This window comes from Podarcis vaucheri (genome assembly GCF_965113315.1).
Source record: "Podarcis vaucheri genome assembly, chromosome: 13".
NCBI classification, from domain to species: domain Eukaryota; kingdom Metazoa; phylum Chordata; class Lepidosauria; order Squamata; family Lacertidae; genus Podarcis; species Podarcis vaucheri.
This window is the reverse complement of record NC_138751.1, coordinates 49,444,828-49,465,348: the sequence shown is the minus strand read 5'-3', so window position 1 is coordinate 49,465,348 and position 20,521 is coordinate 49,444,828. Positions and strand designations below refer to the sequence as shown.

Sequence of the window (20,521 nt, the reverse complement as noted above, 5' to 3'; positions counted from 1 at the left end):
AACTCTAAAATTGGAAAAAATAGTCTTCTTACTTTATCAACATTCCCTGATTTGGCAACAATTCCAAGTGAATTTTTCCTCCTTCTTGTGTTCTTAAATAGGCAAATTCTTCCAGCATATCAATATCTGGAGCAATTGTTCAGGTCCAAAAAGGAAAGATTTGAACACAGAAAAAAGTATTACTATGTGTTTTGCAAGTGATCTTCAAAATCCTGTTCCTTGTTATTGTCCTAGTAAATCACTTTATGTTTCCCCTTTATTAACTGTATGCAAATGGATGGATTTAATTTATCTTTTGATGTAATAAGCTAGTATAGTGTTGGCTGCGGCACATTGACCAGTCTTGCAATAGGAAGGGAACTTTTTACACTTAAAGGTATCCAGCAGTTAACACATGCCATAGTTCCCATGAACAGGTTGTCCCACAAACAGAAGTGTCTGGGTCCCTGTGCCATCCTAAATGTCTATCACCATTCTCCTGAGTCTCTCTCTTTCCTCCTGCTCCATTGCCCCTTCCTTTCCCAGCTATTATAAAACTTAAATTCCATTCCATTAGACCTCTACCCCACCTTTTCTAAGATCAGACCCCTCTTCTCTTGGGAAATTCTGAAACTGTTAGCTTCCTGAATGGTTAAGCTGGTCTCATGGCATTTTTGGGAAAAGGATACTTGTAACATAGTTGAAAAAGTTTTCATACTGGAAGTTTCCTTGTAGGCAGATTTTGTTAATTGCTTTCAAGAACAGGTTTTCTCCCCTTGGCCACTCCTGCTGCAGCAACACAATCACGTGACCCAATGCCATATCATCTCTGTTGTCTGTGAAAGCTCTCAGCTGCAAGGGGGAAAATGCAGAGACACTTAAGAGGAGTTGCTTCCCATTTTGCATGTGAATCTCATTTCCTGAGATTCTGCCAGGCTACAGATTACGACATTCATATCTATCCACAAAGCACTGCTCTAAGCAGCATGTCAGTGTAGACGGCTGGCAGAACAGAACCTACGAGTTCAAGGAACTGTTCAGAATCTCCAAAAATGCCATATTTTTTGCTCTATAAGACTCACTTTTTCCCTCCTAAAAAGTAAGGGGAAATGTGTGTGCGTCTTACGGAGCGAATGCAGGCTGCGCAGCTATCCAAGAAGCCAGAACAGCAAGAGGGATTGCTGTTTTCACCGCTTAGTGATCCCTCTTGCTGTTCTGGCTTCTGAGATTCAGAATATTTTTTTTCTTGTTTTCCTCCTCCAAAAACTAGGTGCATCTCATGGTCTGGTGCGTCTTATAAAGTGAAAAATACGGTACTTGTTTTGCTTTTGGAATGAGGCTGAATCAGTCGCAAGCAGACTTTAGAGACTTGTGACAGCAACACCACCACTTAGCATTCAAAGTAATTTGTGTCATCTCAATAATTCATAGAATTGTAGAGTTGGAAGGGACCCCAAAGTTCATCTAGTCCAAACCTCTGCAAAGCAGGAATCTCAACTAGATCAGACATGAGAGACCTCTTCTTAAAAAGGAGAGTCCACCACCTTCTGAGGGAGCCTGTTCTACTGTCAAACAGCTCCCACTTTCAGAAATTTCTTCCTGATGTTTAGTCAGAATCTCCCTTTCTTGTAAACTGAAACTGTTGGTTTGATTCCTACTCTCTGGAACAGGAGAAAACAACCTTCCTCCACCCACATTGTGACAGCCTTTTACGATATTTGAAGATTGTTATCAAATCTCCACTCATCCAGGCTAGTTAAAGGTAAAGGGACCCCTGACCATTAGGTCCAGTCGTGACCGACTCTGGGGTTGCGGCGCTCATCTCGCTTTATTGGCCGAGGGAGCCGGCATACAGCTTCTGGGTCATGTGGCCAGCATGACTAAGCCGCTTCGGGCAAACCAGAGCAGCGCACGGAAACGCCATTTACCTTCCCGCCGGAGCGGTACCTATTTATCTACTTGCACTTTGACGTGCTTTCAAACTGCTAGGTTGGCAGGAGCAGGGACCGAGCAACGGGAGCTCACCCAGTCGTGGGGATTTGAACTGCCGACCTTCTGATCAGCAAGCCCTAGGCTCTGTGGTTTAACCCACAGCGCCACCCGCATCCCTCATCCAGGCTAAACATACCCAATTCCCTCAACTGTTCCTCATAAGTTTCCAGACCCTTGATCATCTTGTTCACCCTCCTCTGCACACATTCCAGCCTTTCAATATACTTTTTAAATTGTGGTGCCCAGAACTGGGCACAACTGCAGCAACACTGTAAAGTAGACCACTAGTATTATCATGATATTTCAGATGGGGTACTGTGGCTTGCCTTGGACATCTGGTTGGGTTCATGGAGGATACAAGCTTTGAACCGGGGACTCCCTTAAGTCACAACAGAGCCTCTTAGTCAATATGCTAGATCATATAAAGCAGTTAAAAAAAATTCCTGTTTTTGAGGGAGGATTAATACAATAATTGGGAATGTTAATTTGGAGCAAACATAGTCAGAAAGTTTATTGCCAAATCTTGTAAACTCTTTCAGTGGATATAGGTAACCATTACCCACTGATGGTAAAAATCTTCCCTTCCAATTCTATGTTTCTGCTTAACAGGATCATAGAAATGACCAAGTCTATCCACTCCAGAAACCAAGTGGTAACAAGGCATATTTTCCTCACTACAAATGGAATAACAGCTTACCTTAAAACAAGCTAACAGTAACCGTAGGCAATAGGGCATAATTGCTTTACTGGTACATGGCCAGAGCTTCAACTCCGTAGCTAAAGACAAATGACAGATTGATAATTATTACAAAATCTGTGACTTTGCTAAGAACCAAGTCACAACAGTTAGCCATTAAAAATAATTCCCTATTTGCCAGTGCCCCCTCTTCTTCCCAACTCAATAACATCTGTAACAAGAACAGAGATCCAAATCATCATAATTTAACCCAGTGACTGACTGATTGATTGATTGATTGATTGAAGGGGGAAGGGGGACCTCAGGGAAAAGTATTTATGCTTTTTTGAAAAGGTGTATTTTTAGCAGTTACTACAGACTTTTTCTGAACAGACTTAGGGGCTAGATCACTAGGATTTTTAATTCAGAGTTTTCTTGTCTGCTATTCAGAGATCAAGTAATCCAGTACCTTTCCTGAATTTGGACTTCACTGTAGGCTGCTCTTCCGGAAGCTTAACCCCTTCTTGTATGGGAAGCACCATGTAGCACATCAGGTCAAGTACCTTTTCACAGGTCAACTACAAGAGAAAAGATCAACGATTTTAGAAGCGAACCCACACAAGCCAGCAGATAAGCCGCAATAATTAGACAGTTAAGATTGTCACTATCTTGTTAAGGGGTCGATTCAGGCTGCCTGTAGAAGCCAATGGTCCTTCTTGATTTCTGCAAAGAGAATTGGTGTGAGAAGCATAGCCCATCTTGAGCAGGAGGCTCCCCAGTTTTGCTTGCAACATCCAAGCAATGATATAGAAGTTATAGGGGTAGCACCATCCCTTTTCTGAGCCAATGGGAGGAAAGACTACAAGAGTTTTGGTTGGCATCCCCAGCCCAGTTGAGAATCTTTCTGAGACCTGCACTCTGTCCCATAAATCCCACTCTTTGCAGCAGGTCAACAGCAAGAAAGGGAAGAGGCGGGTTAGGTTAAGGAGGAGCACAGAGACTTACACGGTATTCTCCAAGGGCAAAGTGACAGGTTGCAAGCTGGATTAGGGATCGCTGGTTCTCTAGGGATCCTTGCCCCAGGATCTGCTGCGGAGAGTGAGATCCCTGCAGAGCCGATAAGTGATGCAAGCTGGCAATTGCTTTTTTATATTGACCCTTTCCAGAGACAGAAACAAAAGACGGATCACTCTAATTTGACCATTTTCAGAAATCAGGGGTCTCTAGGCAACAAAATACAGTGGTGCCCCGCAAGACGAATGCCTTGCAAGATGGAAAACCGCTAGATGAAAGGGTTTTCCGTTTTGGAGGTGCTTCGCAAAACGAATTTCCTTTGGGCTTGCTTCGCAAGACGAAAATGTCTTGCGAGTTCCTGCGGGGTTTTTTCCTCCCCCCCCTTTTCCCCAAGCCGCTAAGCCGCTTATCAGCTGATCCGCTAAGCCGCTTATCAGCTGATCCGCTAAGCCGCTTAACAGCTGATCCGCTAAGCCGCTTATCAGCTGATCCGCTAAGCCCGCTAAGTCGCTAATAGCGCTAATCCGCTAATGGGCTTGCTTCGCAAGACGAAAAAACCGCAAGACGAAGAGACTCGCAGAACGGATTCTTTTCGTCTTGCGAGGCACCACTGTACTACACTTTCTATGAAGCTAAGTTTAAAAAACACCATGCTTAATATTAAGAATAGAGACAAGACTACTACTACTACTACTATTTACATGTGCGCTCTCAGTAATTGTTACAGCAGCTTCTTAAGGAGGGTGAGCATTATTACACCCATTTTGCAGAAGAAGAGCTGAAGGCTGAGAGAGCACAGCTTGCCTAAGAGCGCCTGGTGAATTCATGAAAGAGGTGAGATTCTCGATTCGTGGCTCTTTGCTGCTAGTTACACCAGCACTATATTTACTGTATTTCTACAACACTATCGGAGGGTTCAGAACACTTAAAGGACATTGCCTCAGCAATCCTCAGAGCAGCCCAACTTTTGATGGCTACTGCTGGGGACAGGGCTGAGTACTGATGACACCCAAGCAGGAACCCTGAAGTCCAAACCTTGTATGCTTGAGCACAAGTACACAGAGTTGAGCTTCATGCGCTCCCACTGGCAGTAGGTTTGAGAGGCAATATGCAGCCATTGTTTGTTTAGGCTGAGTTCCTACAGAAAAGAATTCTTGGCTAAGCATTACAGTAAAACGGAAGGAATCTGCAGCTTTTACCTGATAGATGATCATATCTGTGAGGAAAATCCGCAGCCAGAGCCAAGTATCGGTCTTCCACGACACACAGATTCTTGTGAATTCTGCAAAATGAAATGGATTACAGTGGTACCTCGGGTTATGAACTTAATTCGTTCTGGAGGTCCGTTCTTAACCTGAAACTTTTCTTAACCTGAAGCACCACTTTAGCTAATGGGGCCTCCCGCTGCCACCGCGCAATTTCTGTTCTCATCCTGAAGCAAAGTTCTTAACCCAAGGTACTATTTCTGGGTTAGTGGAGTCTGTAACCTGAAGCATCTGTAACTCGAGGTACCACTGTACAGGCAAATATATCAGGGCAATTGCTTGCTTTAGCTCTCTCTGCAAGCCTTCAGGTAAAGACAGTGCAGAAATACACTGGCCTGAACTTGGTAGTGAACACTCTTCAGACCTTGTTCTCAGGCCTAGACCCAAACTGTGCTGCTAGACAACCTGGTTCTTTTAGAATAGAGATGGAGGAACCTCTTGCAGAACTATATTTCCTTCTGGAAAGCCTTCAGGAGGGTGGAGGGAGGGTGGTTCAGATGTCATTGGTGGGGGCCCAGTTCAGAGGCAAAAGAGGGTCAAGCAACGAACGAGTCGAATACACTTTTAAGCCAGTCAAAAACACTCAAGGAGGGTGCAAAGCAGGGTTGGGGAGAGTAGTTTGGGAGGGTGTGTGGTCTGGGAAGAGCTTCAAAGGTCAAATAAAGGCCCAGGGGGCTGCATCTGGTTCCTGGACCTGCTGTAGGAAGTCAAAATTATAGATGTGTATACTTGGGGGGAACCATATAAATAAAGTTTGGGAGCCCCTGCTCTAAAAAGGGGTCAACCACTCCCCATGTCAACAGTTCATTTGGGATCACCAGGCTGGCAAATGAAGAACCATTTGCTTCTACCAAGGCTTTCCGTGAGTCACAGTAGAGCAAAGACTCAAAAGACACTTGTCAGTTCCCGGCCAAAAGGCACAAGACCTGGATGGAACATGATGTAACTGTCAAGTTCCAGAAGCATTATCTATATACCTATATACCTATATATCTCTATCTATATCTATATATAAAGGTAAAGGGATCCCTGACCATTAGGTCCAGTCGTGACTGACTCTGGGGTTGCAGCGCTCATCTCGCTTTACTGGCCGAGGGAGCCGGCGTACAGCTTCCGGGTCATGTGGCCCGCTTCAGGGTCATGTGGCCCGCTTCAGGCGAACCAAAGCAGTGCACGGAAACACCGTTTGCCTTCCTGCTGGAGCGGTACCTATTTATCTACTTGCACTTTGACGTGCTTTCGAACTGCTAGGTTGGCAGGAGCAGGGACCGAGCAACGGGAAGCTTCTGATCAGCAGGTCCTAGGCTCTGTGGTTTAACCCACAGCGCCACCCGCGTCCATATATATCTAAATCTAGATATGTGTGTGTGTGTGTGTGTGTGTGTGTGTATTTCCCCATACATACCAAAGCAGCATAAAGCTTGTCAGCACACCATCATATGTACCTTTATCCAAAGATTCAAGAGAATGGAGAAGTTCCCAGCTCTCCCTAGCCAACCTAAAGCTTTCTTGTACTTCAATGGCGTTCGGAAGGTCTGCTGCATTTACTGTAATGTGCCTGCTTCTCCCCTTCCCAGAAGGATCCTCGTCATCAGAGCTCTGGTCAAAAGCCAATGCAAAATAAACTGTTTAGACTAAGCTTGTAAGGTGACTTGATGTTATACCGTAATAGTACTATAAAAGAAGTAATTACAGCAATAAATGATATGCAATGTAAATAAGAACTTAAATGACTCAAAGATGACGAGCGCTGGTAGAGGGGGGTCAAATGGGTGTGGTACTTCATTCTTTTTTCTTTCTTACCTTTACCATTCTATAGTGTGTACTTTATTGTTGTTTGTTTGTAAATATGCTTAAGTAAAACATTTTTTAAAATTAAAAACAAAACAAAACTGAGCAATAGGCTAACATAAATGTTGTATTTGAGTTAACCGTGTAAAAAACTGGCAGTCCATAGCGTATGTTCGTAGAACATTAGTTAGTCCCAGATTCCTGGTAGCAAACTTTTGAAAAAGTTGGCAATGCTTTTTTTAAAAAAAGCCAAAATGACTTTGCAGGCAGGATAGTAAAAATACACTTATTTCCTGCCACTTCTAAAGTAACCCAATACACTTATTTAGGTATTCCAGAATCAAAAAGTGTTTGTTCCAAGAAAACTGTCAAAAGCGCTTAAATATTCACTCAAACCAACAATAACCTGCCTCAGCTTCTGTGTCATGTGAGCTCTGCAATATCAAATATTGCATTCATTTACTGCTTAACTTCCCTGCACCCCAAAATTCATTATGTTATTATGTCTACATACTTGTAATTTTGTTTTTGCATTTTTTCTGTTTTGTATTGTTTGTTCATTTTAGTCGATGCTTGTTTGTGTGATGTGTAAGTATTAAAAAAAAAGATACATGCAAATTCCAAAAAGAATAATTGTGAACAAACCCACACCCTAAAACCCTATGCCAAATTACATCCCATTTATGCCAATAATGAAACACGTTACCATGGTTTTCTCTCTCCCTTCGGCAAGCTTCCTCTTTTTGTGCACATGTTTGCTCCGTTCAATGTCTGTATCGCCATAAACATTGGAAACATCCTCCACCAAAACCAGGGGAACTTGGTTTGGGGCATTTGGTCCTATGTTTAAAATGAAACACACCACTTAAGCACAGTTGCAACTGAGAGACTGCCAGTGGAATCTGCTTCTAGCTACCAGAAGATTCACTTCAGCAGTACGGTGACAGCATCTAGTTGTACTATAAGCAACTTATTAAGCGTATACTTCACAATGCCACGCAAAAGTAAAATAATAATTTTATGGAGAAATCAACACCCATGCCAAATCCTCCTAAAAGTAATTAGGTATTTTGACACGAGGTCATACCCACAATTTGTTTCTGAGCCCGTGAATCCTTGGCCAGCAATTTAAGGGCTAAATCTCTCAATCACATCTATAAAACTGAGATAACAAGGGAGGTTCATCATCAATATATAAAGCCCACAAATATTATGCCAATCGTGGTACACTGAGCAAATCACAAACTCCTGGGGCTACTGTAAAGGTAAAGGTAAAGGTACCCCTGCCCGAACGGGCCAGTCTTGACAGACTGTGGGGTTTGTGCGCCCATCTCACATCTATTGGCCGGGGGCCAGCGCTGTCCGAAGACACTTCCGGGTCACGTGGCCAGCGTGACAAGCTGCATCTGGCGAGCCAGAGCCGCACACGGAACGCCGTTTACCTTCCCGCTGGTAAGCGGTACCTATTTATCTACTTGCCCCCGGGGGTGCTTTCGAACTGCTAGGTTGGCAGGCGCTGGGACCGAGCAGCGGGAGCGCACCCCGCCGCGGGGATTCGAACCGCCGACCTTCCGATCGGCAAGCCCTAGGCGCTGAGGCTTTAGCCCACAGCGCCACCCGCGTCTGTAGGAAGATCTAAAGCATGGGTAGGCAAACTAAGGCCCGGGGGCAGGATCCGGCCCAATCGCCTTCTCAATCTGACCCGTGGACGGTCCAGGAATCGGCGTGTTTTTACATGAGCAGAATGTGTCCTTTTATTTAAAATACATCTCTGGGTTATTTGTGGGGCATAGGAATTCGTTCATTTTTTCCCCCTTCAAGATACAGTCCGGCCCCCCACAAGGTCTGAGGGACAATGGACCGGCCCCCTGCTGAAAAAGTTTGCTGACCTCTGATCTAAAGGGGCCCTCTTAACTAAAGCAAAGAGGAATGAGCCAGGACTCCCCTCCCCCCAATCAGTTGTGGTCCTGATGAAAATCCCTCCTAGGTAATGCTTTTTAACATCTTTATGCGCCCCCTTGCCCAGATTATCCGGAGCTTTGGGCTGGGCTGTCATCAATATGCTGATGACACTCAGCTCTATCTGCTGATGGATGGCCACACCAACTCGACCCCTTACACACTGACCAGATGCTTGGAAGCTGTGGCTGGATGGTTTCGTGGGAGCCGATTGAAACTAAATCCTTCGAAGACAGAGGTCCTATGGCTAGGTCGGGATAGCATGGGGATGAGGGACCAACTCCCTTCTCTTGCGGGGGCCCAATTAGTGCCATTGCCTTCCGTTAAGAGTTTGGGTGTAATCCTTGACGCCTCCCTTTCCATGGAGGCGCAAGTCACAGCAACAGCCAAGGCGACATTTTTCCACCTTCGCCGCATCAAGCAGTTGGTCCCTTACCTTTCCCGCCCCGACCTGGCCACAGTGATCCATGCGACAGTCATCTCCAGGCTTGACTACTGTAATTCGCTCTATGCGGGGCTGCCCTTGAAGCTGTCCCAGAAACTCCAGCGGGTACAGAATGCTGCAGCGAGGCTCCTCACGGGGTCTCTGCCATGGGAGCATATTCACCCAGTGCTTTTCAAGCTGCACTGGCTCCCGGTGGAGTACAGGGTCAGATTTAAAGTGCTGCTTTTGACCTTTAAAGCCCTTCACGGCCTAGGACCCTCGTACCTACTGGACCGCCTCGCCTGGTATGCCCCACAGAGAGCCTCAAGGTCCATAAATAACAACACCCTAGTGGTCCCAGGCCCTAAGGAAGTTAGATTGGCTTCAACCAGAGCCAGGGCCTTTTCAGCACTGGCCCCAACTTGGTGGAACGCTCTGTCTCACGAGACCAGGGCCCTGCAGGATCTGACTTCTTTCCGCAGGGCCTGTAAGACAGAGTTGTTCCGCCTGGCCTTTGGATTGGAGCCAATTTGATTCCCACCCACCCACCCCTTTTTTCTTTTTTCTTTTCCTTCTCCTCCTGCAATGAGGCTTCATTTTAATATTTTAATGTTCCATTATTTTAATGTTGTATTTTATTTTTGTTTTTAAGTTGTAATCACTCATCTTGTTTTTATTATTGCTTGTAAGCCGCTCTGAGCCCGGCCTTGGCTGGGGAGGGCGGGGTATAAACAAAAAATTATTATTATTATTATTATTATCGGCCCCCAAAACAATTTCTATTGTCACCTAGCACAGATGGATTCTAATGATGAGTTTAGTGTCACATCGAGTTTGGCCTTCAGACAAATCACATCACATGCACACAGGGCTATTTGTTCTACGGTCTTCCTCATGTTTCCCCTCAAGTCTGCGCTTGCTCACCACCCAAAACAGCAACACTCCATTGCTAGGGGAATATTCTACTCTTCCCCACAGCCAGTGCATTCATTATTATTGTGGGCGCCGTGTGGGATGCACATTCGCACGGGCTCTTGTCAAGATGCTTGTTCATTTCTGACTTTTTCATTGAGGAGCCCCTGATATACAGTGGTACCTCCGGTTACATACGCTTCAGGTTACACACGCTTCAGGTTACAGACTCCGCTAACCCAGAAATAGTACCTCGGGTTAAGAACTTTGCTTCAGGATGAGAACAGACATTGTGCAGCAGCGGCGCAGTGGCAGCAGGAGGCCCCATTAGCTAAAGTGGTGCTTCAGGTTAAGAACAGTTTCAGGTTACGAATGGACCTTCAGAACGAATTAAGTTCTTAACCAGAGGTACCACTGTACCTTCAAAGAATCCCAGGATTTTTGGTTTAAACGAAATAAAAACCTACAACCAAACAGGTTCATCTATGGGCTGGGCTAACCTGTGGGCTTCCAGGTGTTTTGGACTACAAATCCCATTATCCTTGACCATTGGCCATGTCAGTTGGGGGTCCAAATGGGAACCAAAGAGTCCAACATCATCTGGAGGGCTGCAGGTGAACCTTAACAAAGTACTGGTCCATGAACTAACCTTGGAAGAGAGAAGGTTGGATGCTGCTGACATACAGGAATGCGTTCTTGAAGAAGACCAGCATTGTGGAATAGACCACTTGGGTCTTGTATTTTGCATGAGATTCGTTATCGTAGTTACTGATGTATCTGCAGACATCTTTCATTTTGAGCAATGTGTCACCAAAGCTTCTGAAGTAGACACAAGCATACAAAGTCAATAGGCTTTCTAATCTGGTAGTTTTAATATGCTATCTTTTTAATGTGTTCTCTGAAAGAAAGTGTGCCCTCCCTTCCTGCAGCCAGCTGCACCCTTCAACAAACATTGTGGGTGGTCAAGGACCCTCTTGAACAAGATGGGACAGGACACTGGAAGAAATCACCCAAACTCGCACAGATATCTGTTGTACTCGCATGTCCCAGTCCCTATTTTTCAGGACCCATGCTCTTTGGAGAGACTTTTCAGGTGAATGCAAGGAGAAAAGGAAACTTTCCATCTCTGAACTTATTTTAGAATTCAAGCCATTCACCTTCAAGCCTGCAATCCTAGACACCCTTACATGCCATTAAGTGCTATTAAACGCAATGGGACTTGCTTCTGATTAAATGTAAAAGTAATAATAATAATACTGTAATAACAACAACAACAAACCTTCTTGCCATGTCCATCTGCCATTCACACCTTACTCCCACTACGGACAGTATCTTGAACACCCTTTCCCAAGGATCCGTAATTTGAGAAGATTTCTCAGTTAAGCCCTCTATTACGTATTTCTGAGAGCTTCGTTTACTGGGGGACACAAGATCAGATGTATCCTGTGTACCTAGAAACCAACAGAAGCATACCTTAGTTCATCACCAAAAATCAGTCCAACAGTCTTAAGATCCTGCAGTCCATGCCTCTTACACTGTTTATATGCATGTGTGTGTACGTACACACCCAACCATACGCAAACACACACATATATCATAGTCCAAACTTGAATAAAAGGACAAATCTCAAATACAGAGGATAAAACTGATCCTGGATCCTGCACAAACTGCTCATATCAACCTTCAAAATCCTTCATGGACTGGTTGCCCTCTAATGCACTGCTGGACTGCACAAAGTCTGGTATTATCCATTTGTGTGGGATTAGGTGACAAGTACTTTTAAGGAGTGGGACGCGGGTAAAACCTCAGCGCCTAGGATTTGCCGATCGTCAGGTCGGCGGTTTGAATCCCCGCGGCGGGGTGCGCTCCCGTTGCTCGGTCCCAGCACCTGCCAACCTAGCAGTTCGAAAGCACCCCCGGGTGCAAGTAGATAAATAGGGACTGCTTACTAGCGGGAAGGTAAACGGCGTTTCCGTGTGCTGCGCTGGCTCGCCAGATGCAGCTTGTCACGCTGGCCACGTGACCCGGAAGTGTCTTCGGACAGCGCTGGGCCCCGGCCTCTTAAGTGAGATGGGCGCACAACCCTAGAGTCGGACACGACTGGCCCGTACGGGCAGGGGTACCTTTACCTTTTTACTTTTAAGGATGTGAAGATTCAAACAAGTTTTCTTATTTCTTGTTAGAATCATGGGCTGTGGTTCTAAGAAAGCAGGTGGCAGTTAAAATTTCCCATGGCATCTATTCAAAAGTAAAATCCTAAAATACAAGCAAAATCTGATTCGAACAAATATTCTAGAAATGGAACCCATGGCATTTTTTATTTTTTTGGTCTTAAACCAAGCTACCTTAAAGTCAATTAGCTCAGCCTTCTTTAATATTTTGGGGGAGGTGTGGGGAGGAAATAGAGACCGCTACAGCCAGACACAGATGAGCTCTGCAGCAATTCACAGTCCAACCCCCCCCCCCCACTCCCTCACAAAATCCCACATACTGTTTTGACATGCAGTAACCTCCATTCCTAAGTTTGCTAGTGCATTTGGCTCCAGTGCTTTTACCTTGGTATTGATTTTCAGTCTGCGCAGATCTCGTCACATAATTAATATAAAACTCTGCTGCTTTATTCAGATACTTATATAACAGGTTGGCCGGAAGACGCACATCAGGGTTGTTAATTATTAGGGGAAGGACATCACAGACTAAAAAGGACCCAAAAACAGTATTTTAGGATTTCCAGTTGTCCTGACAATGCAATTTAACCAAGCAAAGTGAGTGACAAGCTGCTTTGAGACTCCTCTAAAACAAGGCCCTGCTAACAACAGGTTAAACCAATAGCTTATTAAATTAGGCAATAGATTTCAAAGATACACGTCATCTTCTAAAAGCAGGTATGGGGAACCTGTGGCCCTCCAATTGTCACTGAACTTCACAACTTCCATCATTTGCAGCCAGCATGGCCAGTGGTCAAGCATGACGGAGGCAGCAGTCCAACAAATAAACATTTCTCCCTAGTTGTTTTAATTTTAGAGATGAAAACTATTAAGGTGGTAAGCACTCCACTGAAAACCATTCAAAAAAGTCATCTCCCTAATAATTCAATGAAATACGCCCCCCCAAATGGGAGTAGGCAACAGGTTCCCCATCCCTACACCAGAAGAAACTCTACTGAAGTACTTTATATAAGGTTCTGCCATGCAATTAAACCTATTACCGTATTTTTCGCTCCACAGGGTGCACCGGACCACAGGGGGGGGGGGAATAAAGAAAAAAAATTGCCCAAAGAGCAAAGAAGCCAAGACAGCGAGCGGGATCCATCCCGCTGGCTGTCTTGGCTTCCTCTTTAGCCACGCACAACCTCTGCAGCCGGGAGAGGTTGCGCGCGCCTTCGTTTTTAGCTGCGGGGCTAAACCTCGCCGGGGCTCGCCGACCCCAGCCCCCAGAACAGGCTGCTATTCACAAGCCTTCGGAGCCCGGCGGGAACTCCCACCGTGCTCAGAAGGCTTGCGGATAGCTGCCTGAAGCCCGGGGAGCGCAGCGGGAGTTGGCGCTGTGCTCCCTAGGCTGCAGGCTGCTCCGAAGGCTTGCGGATAGCTGCCTGGAGAGCGAGAGGGGTCAGTGCGCACCGACCCCTCTCGCTCTCCAGGCTTCAGCGAAAGCCTGCATTCGCTCCACACACATTTCCCCTTCATTTTTGGAGGGGGAAAAGTGCATCCTATTGAGCAAAAAATACGGTACATTATTAACACCTCTATGGAACCTAAATCAATAGTGGAGGCTTGACAGGCCTGACTTTTGAGAGGAGCTTTTACCTCTTGGTGCATTTTCAAACTCCAGAAAATCCCTTACAATTACAATGCTGTAGTTTCTCCCCATCCCCAAGAAATAATGTTTCTGCCAGCTTGTGGGGCAGCGAGGGACAGTTGCAGGCCTACTGTAGATTTGTCCCCTTTTATTGGATATTGGATCTCAGAGCCACAGTATGAACCAGAATACAACTTTTCTATTATACAGGTCGCTCACAACATTTGACTTGTGAGCATTAAACTTTATGCACTTGGGAGGCGCCCAGAAAAAAAGGCTTTGGCAATCCTACCTGACATTGGACCCAATGTGTTTTGATTATATGGGATTTTGGCTATATTGCACTATCCCCAGGACATAACCTCCTCATAAATTTAATCTCGCTTGCACATTTAATGTTGCAAAAAGAGTAACGCAAGTCAGGTGGAGTCAGATAAAGCTCAAAGTTTTTTTTCCAACAAGGATAATCTCCCAAGGATTTATCCAGTTTTTTGTTCTTAATATACGTGGGTTATGATGAGCTAGACAGCAAAAATATCCATTTATTAAAAATAGCGTCAAGTCCTGTCATTTAAGTACTATTTTACTTACCAAATAATTTTCTAAAACAATTGACAGGTGATTCTTGGTCTTCAATATTTTCTGCTTCTAATAATGTTTCTCCAAGGCCCACCTTTGCAAAGTTTAAATAAAATTTAAAATCTATTAGTTCAAGATTTTGTTCCCCAGAACCATATTGAACAATGAAAAGTAATTGCTTCCTGCCTCACCACTTTCTGAACAATTTACAGTTTACACCTGCACTATTTTATTAACAGCAGTACAAAGCTGAGAAACAGTGGGGGGGGGGGTTTAAAACTCAAAATATTCATAAATCAACAAGTTTTGTATTTCTGAGTGTCTTAAATTAGCACTGGCAAAAGTTGTTCTTCTGCACCCACGGACTGCTTTGCTATTCTGATTAATTTTAGCATGGAGTTGTAGCACAAAGATCACAGTCCTCCAAAGAATGTCCTGCCACTTTTTTTTTATTTCTACCAATCTGCAGTCAGGTACGAGAATGAGGAAGAACAAAAAAGTACAGTGGTGCCTCGCAAGACGAAATTAATTCGTTCCGCAAGTTTTTTCTTCTTGCGAGTTTTTCGTCTTGCGATGCACGGTTTCCCATAGGAATGCATTGAAAATCAATTAATGCGTTCCTATGGAAACCGCCTTCAGACCAGGTCCGGGGACAGTCTGTCCCCCGACCTCTTCTGAAGGCTGGGGGGGGGGGACAAGGGCTTTTCTTCCCACCCCCAGCATTTTAAAAAGCCCCGGGACAGCGGAGGACTTCTCCGCTGTCCGGGGCGATCTTAAAATGCTGGCGGGCAGCATTTTAAAATCGCCCGGGACAGCGGAGGACTTCTCCGCTGTCCGGGGCGATGTAAAAGCCCCTGGGAAGGCAGGCAGGAGGGACAAAGACTGCTTCACAGGAGAGGCGCTGCGCAGAGAGGGAGAAGGCGCAGCGCCCTTCAGCGAAGCTGGAGAAGGAACAGAAGGAGTCCCTTCTGTTCCTCCTCCGGCTTCGCTTGATATGCGCGTTGCTCAAGGGGCGCTGCGCCTTCTCTCTCTCTCTGCGCAGCGCCTCTCCTTCACAGGAGAGGCGCTGTGCAGAGAGGGAGAGGGAGCAGCGCCCCTTCAGCAAAGCTGAAGGAACAGAAGGAGACCTTTCTGTTCCTCCTCGGGCTTCGCTGGACAGGCGCGTCGCTGCGAAGCGGGAGGAGGAACAGGAGGAGACCCTTCTGTTCCTCCTCCGGCTTCGCATGACTGGCGCGTTGCTCAAGGGGCGCTGCGCCTTCTCTCTCTCTCTCTCTGCGCAGCGCCTCTGCTTTGCAGGAGAGGCGCTGCGCAGAGAGGGAGAAGGCGCAGCGCCCTTCAGCGAAGCTGGAGAAGGAACAGAAGGAGACCCTTCTGTTCCTCCTTCGGCTTCCAGGACAGGCGCGTCGCTGCGAAGCGGGAGGAGGAACAGGAGGAGACCCTTCTGTTCCTCCTCCGGCTTCGCATGACAGGCGCGTTGCTCAAGGGGCGCTGCGCCTTCTCTCTCTCTCTCTGCGCAGCGCCTCTGCTTCACAGGAGAGGCGCTGCGCAGAGAGGGAGAAGGTGCAGCGCCCTTCAGCGAAGCTGGAGAAGGAACAGAAGGAGACCCTTCTGTTCCTCCTTCGGCTTCCAGGACAGGCGCGTCGCTGCGATGCGGGAGGAGGAACAGAAGGAGTCCTGGACCTCTTCTGAAGGCGGGCGGGGGGGCGAAAGTCTTTGCTCCCCCCCCCCGCCTGCCTTCAAAAGCCGTCCGCGATAGCGGGAAGCGCTTCCCTGCTATCCCGGACTGCTTTTAAAATGCTGGCGGTGGGGAGCAAAGCCTTTCGGCCCCCGCCGGCCTGCCTGGACCTCTTCTGAAGGCCGGAGGGGGGGAAAGGCTTTGCTCCCCACTACCAGCATTTAAAAGAGGTCCCCGGAGATTTCCCTATGGGCTTTCTTCTTGCGAAGCAAGCCCATAGGGAAATTCGTCTTGCGAAGCGCCTCCAAAACAGAAAACCCTTTCGTCTTGCGGGTTTTCTGTCTTGCGAGGCATTCGTCTTGCGAGGTACCACTGTATTTGAAATACGAAGAAACACCACTCTCTTACCCCATGTTGAACCACAGTTTCAGGGAAACGTCGCAAAAGAAGAAGCAACATTTCTGCCCGTTCCAAAGTATTAAAGCACTGCTCTGTGGCTTTCAGTAACATTTCACACTGAACTCGACCTGGAAGGGTTTCAAATAAACCTGTAGGAGGGAAGATAATAGTAATAATAATAAATATATAATTTTATTTATATCCCGCCCTCCCCAGACGAAGCAGGGCTCAGAGCAGCTAACAACAGTAAAATGATACAACATTCTAAAATCAGTTCATTATAAAATCAGTTCAAATCAGATTAATGGCAACCATTGGGCTAGAGTTCTGTGAGGATTGCCAAAGGAGTGGGTCAGGCTGTGCCCTGGCCAAAGGCCTGGTGGAACAGCTCTGTCTTGCAGGCCCTGAAATGAAGCAAACAATCTGGGGTATGGCTAAGAAGAGAGAATTTAAAATAATAAAAAAGGTTTGAGTGGAAACTAGAAGCCAAGTAATTTGTTGGCTGGGAGAATTTGGAGAAAAGCTACAAGAGGAACGTTCCTCAAGAGCCTTCATATACATTGCAGCACTGATCATCATCAAGTCAACTGTTTTGCAAGGGATTCAGTGGAAGAAAGGCATACCTCTTAAAAACTGAGTTTGCTTGTCCTGCGAATCGTTCCTTAAGGCTGCTGTAATGACACTAATCTCCCGCCACACCACTGGTTGGTCTGGGAAATTAACAAACCTGAAATAAAGAATGGAAAAAAGTTTGGAATTATTTATATTTGTAATCAATCAAGAACAGAAATTTTACTAGGAAAGCCACACTACTTAAAATGAAAATGTTTCTTGTTTCCTCTAGGAACTAAAGCAGGTCTCCTCTTTTCTGAATCTAACAAATGGCAGGTAAATGCTTCCAGGAAGACCAAAGACAGGGTAATATCCCTCAAATGTGGTACACTAGCTTTGAAGCTAGAGGTTCTTTTTAGCTACTGTAGCTATAGACCTATGCGCTTCTATGACTATATCTAAACCTTTTTATACCTACCACCACTTACTGGGGCAGCAGATTCCATGTGAACAAGTACTCTTTTTTGCCCATCCTGATCAGTTTCACTGGGTGACCACAAGTTTCAGTACAGATTAAGAAAATCTATCCACTTCTGTCACACCATACATAATTTTATCAACCCCAACTGAGGTTGTTTATTTTCTGTAACTTTCTCTATCATGCCTTATAACTGGTGATTCTCAAACTTGGCTCCCCAGATGCTGTTGGACTACAATTCCCACCATCCCTAGCTAGCAGGACCAGTGGTCAGGGATTGATGGGAGTTGTAGTCCAACAACAGCTGGAGACCCAGCTTTGAGAAACACTGCCATAAAGCAGTACAATTTTAAGTAGAGTGGTTTACAGACAATTAGGGAAAAAATTTTGGAAAGCATCTTACATGTCATATAGCAATCTGCCTGCTGATGCTGTACGTTCTGCATTCCGTTCAATAGTGTACATCTCATACTGAAAAAACAAGGGCAGAAGATGAGCCCTACAGAACACCTTCCATCAAACGTCTCAATATCACATCTTTCTACCTTACCACAGTAAAAAATGAGGAGGGCAGAAACATCCATGCACATGCACTCTCTCTCACACACACATGCGTTTTTTAAAAGGCAGGCAGAGACACAGGCAGAAAAAACCCTTTTCCTATTTGTTTGGGATCTCCATTTAGAACTCTGAGAGGTATGAAAGCAGTGTCTGTGCATTTAATGTAGAGTAGAGAGTAATGTAGAGAGTAATTTAATGTAGAGATTGGAGAGTAGGGGTTGAAACGTAAGTTGATGGGAGTATTGCATCTAAATCTATCTTTACCAAAATGTGAAGTGTGTTTTGTTTGGAGCATGTTTACACCGCTGCCTATTCTCAACATTGCAGTGTGATAATTTCAGGCAATTTAGAGCATTGGGCACTAGAACATAAACCAGATGAGTTCACTTGAGGTATGTGTATATCCTATTATAGTACTGTTCCACTTCCTACACTTTTGCAGTGGGGTATATTTAATAAGGTTACCAGAACGTCCCCGGATTTACAAATCAGTCCCCTGACAAAATCCATCTATTTAGTAGGAAGTTGAAAAGTGTCCCCAGATTTATTGGGGAAAAAATCTGGTAACGCTAGTATATTTGGATCAACGAAAACATAAAGAAGCGAACAAGCATTCCAATCCATCAAAAACCTTTACCTGATGAAAGCCTTAAAACAAAGACAGCCCTTTGGTTAGTTAAAACAATCTATGGCCTTTTAGAAGTGCCTGGTGTGTTTCTTATGTATTTTTAAATGTATTTTTAATCTTTGTTGGAAGCTGCCCAGAGTGTCTGGGGAAACCCAGCCAGATGGGCAGGGTACAAATAATAAATTATTATTATTAAATTATTATTCTAATGTACTTCTTCCCCAACCTATGGTTTTAAGGTATCTATGTTTCGGGGGAGGGGGGAGGTTGCTTGGTTGTGAGCCACTCTGGGCTGCCCAGGGCAAAATAAATCAGTGAACAAATTCAATAATAATAATAATAATAATAATAATTTTTATTTGTATCCCACTAATAATAATAATAATATTTTTTTATTTGTATCCCGCCCATCTGGCTGGGTTTCCCCAGCCACTCTGGGCGGCTTCCAACAAAGACCAAAAATACACTAAGGTGCCACACATTAAAAACTTCCCTGAACAGGGCTGCCTTAAGATGTCTTCTGAATGTCAGGTAGTTGTTTATCTCTTTGACATCTGCGTTCCACAGGGCGGGTCCCACTACCGAGAAGGCCCTCTGCCTGGTTCCCTGTACCTTGGCTTCTCGCAATGAGAGAACCGCCAGAAGGCCCTCGGCACTGGACCTCAGTGTCCGGACAGAACAATGGGGGTGGAGACGCTCCTTCAGGTCTAGTGGGCCGAGGCCGTTTAGGGCTTTGAAGGTCAACACCAACACTTTGAATTGTGCTCGGAAACATACTGGGAGCCAGTGTTGGTCTTTCAAGACTGGTGTTATATAGTCTCAGCGGCCACTCCCAGTCACCAGTCTAGCTGCCGCATTCTGGATTAGTTGTAGTTTCCGGGTCACCTTCAAAGGTAGCCCCACATAGAGCGCATTCCAGTAGTCCAAGCGGGAGATAACCAGAGCATGCACCACTCTGGCGAGACAGTCCACGGGCAGGTTGGGTCTCAGCCTGCGTACCAGGTGGAGCTGGTAGACAGCTGGTCTGGACACAGAATTGACCTGCGCCTCCATGGACAGCTGTGAGTCCAGAATGACTCCCAGGTTGCACACCTGGTCCTTCAGGGGCACAGTTGCCCCATTCAGGACCAGGGAGTCCCCCACACCTGCCTGCCCCCTGTCACCCGAAAACAGTACTTCTGTCTTGTCAGGATTCAACCTCAAACCGTTAGTCACCATCCATCCTCCAACCACCTCCAGGCACGGTAACTGCTATTGGCTTCTGCTATTGAGGGTGGCAAATAGAAGAAGAAGAAGAAGAAGAGGAGTTTGGATTTGATATCCCGCCTTTCACTCCCCTTCAGGAGTCTCAAAGCGGCTAACATTCTCCTTTCCCTTCCTCCCCCACAACAAACACTCTGTGAGGTGAGTGGGGCTGAGAGACTTCAGAGAAGTGTGACTGGTCCAAGGTCACCCAGCAGCTGCAGGTGGAGGAGCGGAGACACGAACCTGGGTTTCCCAGATTACGTGACTACCGCTCTTAACCACTACACCACAGGGGAAGAAATGGAGGCAGTGAGAGATTTTACTTTCCTTTCTTGGGCTCCATGATCACTGTAGATGGTGACAGCAGCCACGAAATTAAAAGACGCCTGCTTCTTGGGAGAAAAGCAGTGACAAACCTAGACAGCATCTTAAAAAGTAGAGACATCACCATGCCAACAAAGGTCCGTATAGTTGAAGCTATGGTTTTCCCAGTAGTGATGTGTGGAAGTGAGAACTCGACCATAAAGAAGGCTTATTGTCGAAGAATGGATGCTTTTGAATTATGGTGCTGGAGGAGACTCTTGAGAGTCCCAT

The 20,521-nt window shown here is 45.7% G+C and overlaps 1 protein-coding gene across 3 annotated transcripts in view; it reads right to left on the bottom strand.

The window, feature by feature from the left end:
- INTS10 (integrator complex subunit 10) overlaps nt 1-20,521 on the bottom strand; it is a 30,419-nt gene that overhangs the window by 8,920 nt on the left and 978 nt on the right. For 2 of the 3 annotated variants that reach the window (XM_082194852.1, XM_082194853.1), the window contains exons 2-16: nt 17,897-17,964; nt 17,087-17,190; nt 16,473-16,612; nt 14,402-14,483; nt 12,568-12,708; nt 11,292-11,463; nt 10,662-10,831; nt 7,424-7,557; nt 6,372-6,525; nt 4,861-4,943; nt 3,653-3,805; nt 3,117-3,225; nt 2,669-2,748; nt 669-831; nt 33-126 (exon numbers count right to left, since the gene is read on the bottom strand). In XM_082194852.1, the coding sequence (XP_082050978.1) occupies nt 33-126; nt 669-831; nt 2,669-2,748; nt 3,117-3,225; nt 3,653-3,805; nt 4,861-4,943; nt 6,372-6,525; nt 7,424-7,557; nt 10,662-10,831; nt 11,292-11,463; nt 12,568-12,708; nt 14,402-14,483; nt 16,473-16,612; nt 17,087-17,190; nt 17,897-17,964 (1,847 nt within the window). The remainder of the gene's footprint in view (nt 1-32; nt 127-668; nt 832-2,668; nt 2,749-3,116; nt 3,226-3,652; nt 3,806-4,860; nt 4,944-6,371; nt 6,526-7,423; nt 7,558-10,661; nt 10,832-11,291; nt 11,464-12,567; nt 12,709-14,401; nt 14,484-16,472; nt 16,613-17,086; nt 17,191-17,896; nt 17,965-20,521) is intronic. The other variant, XR_014212802.1, reaches the window with a different exon arrangement.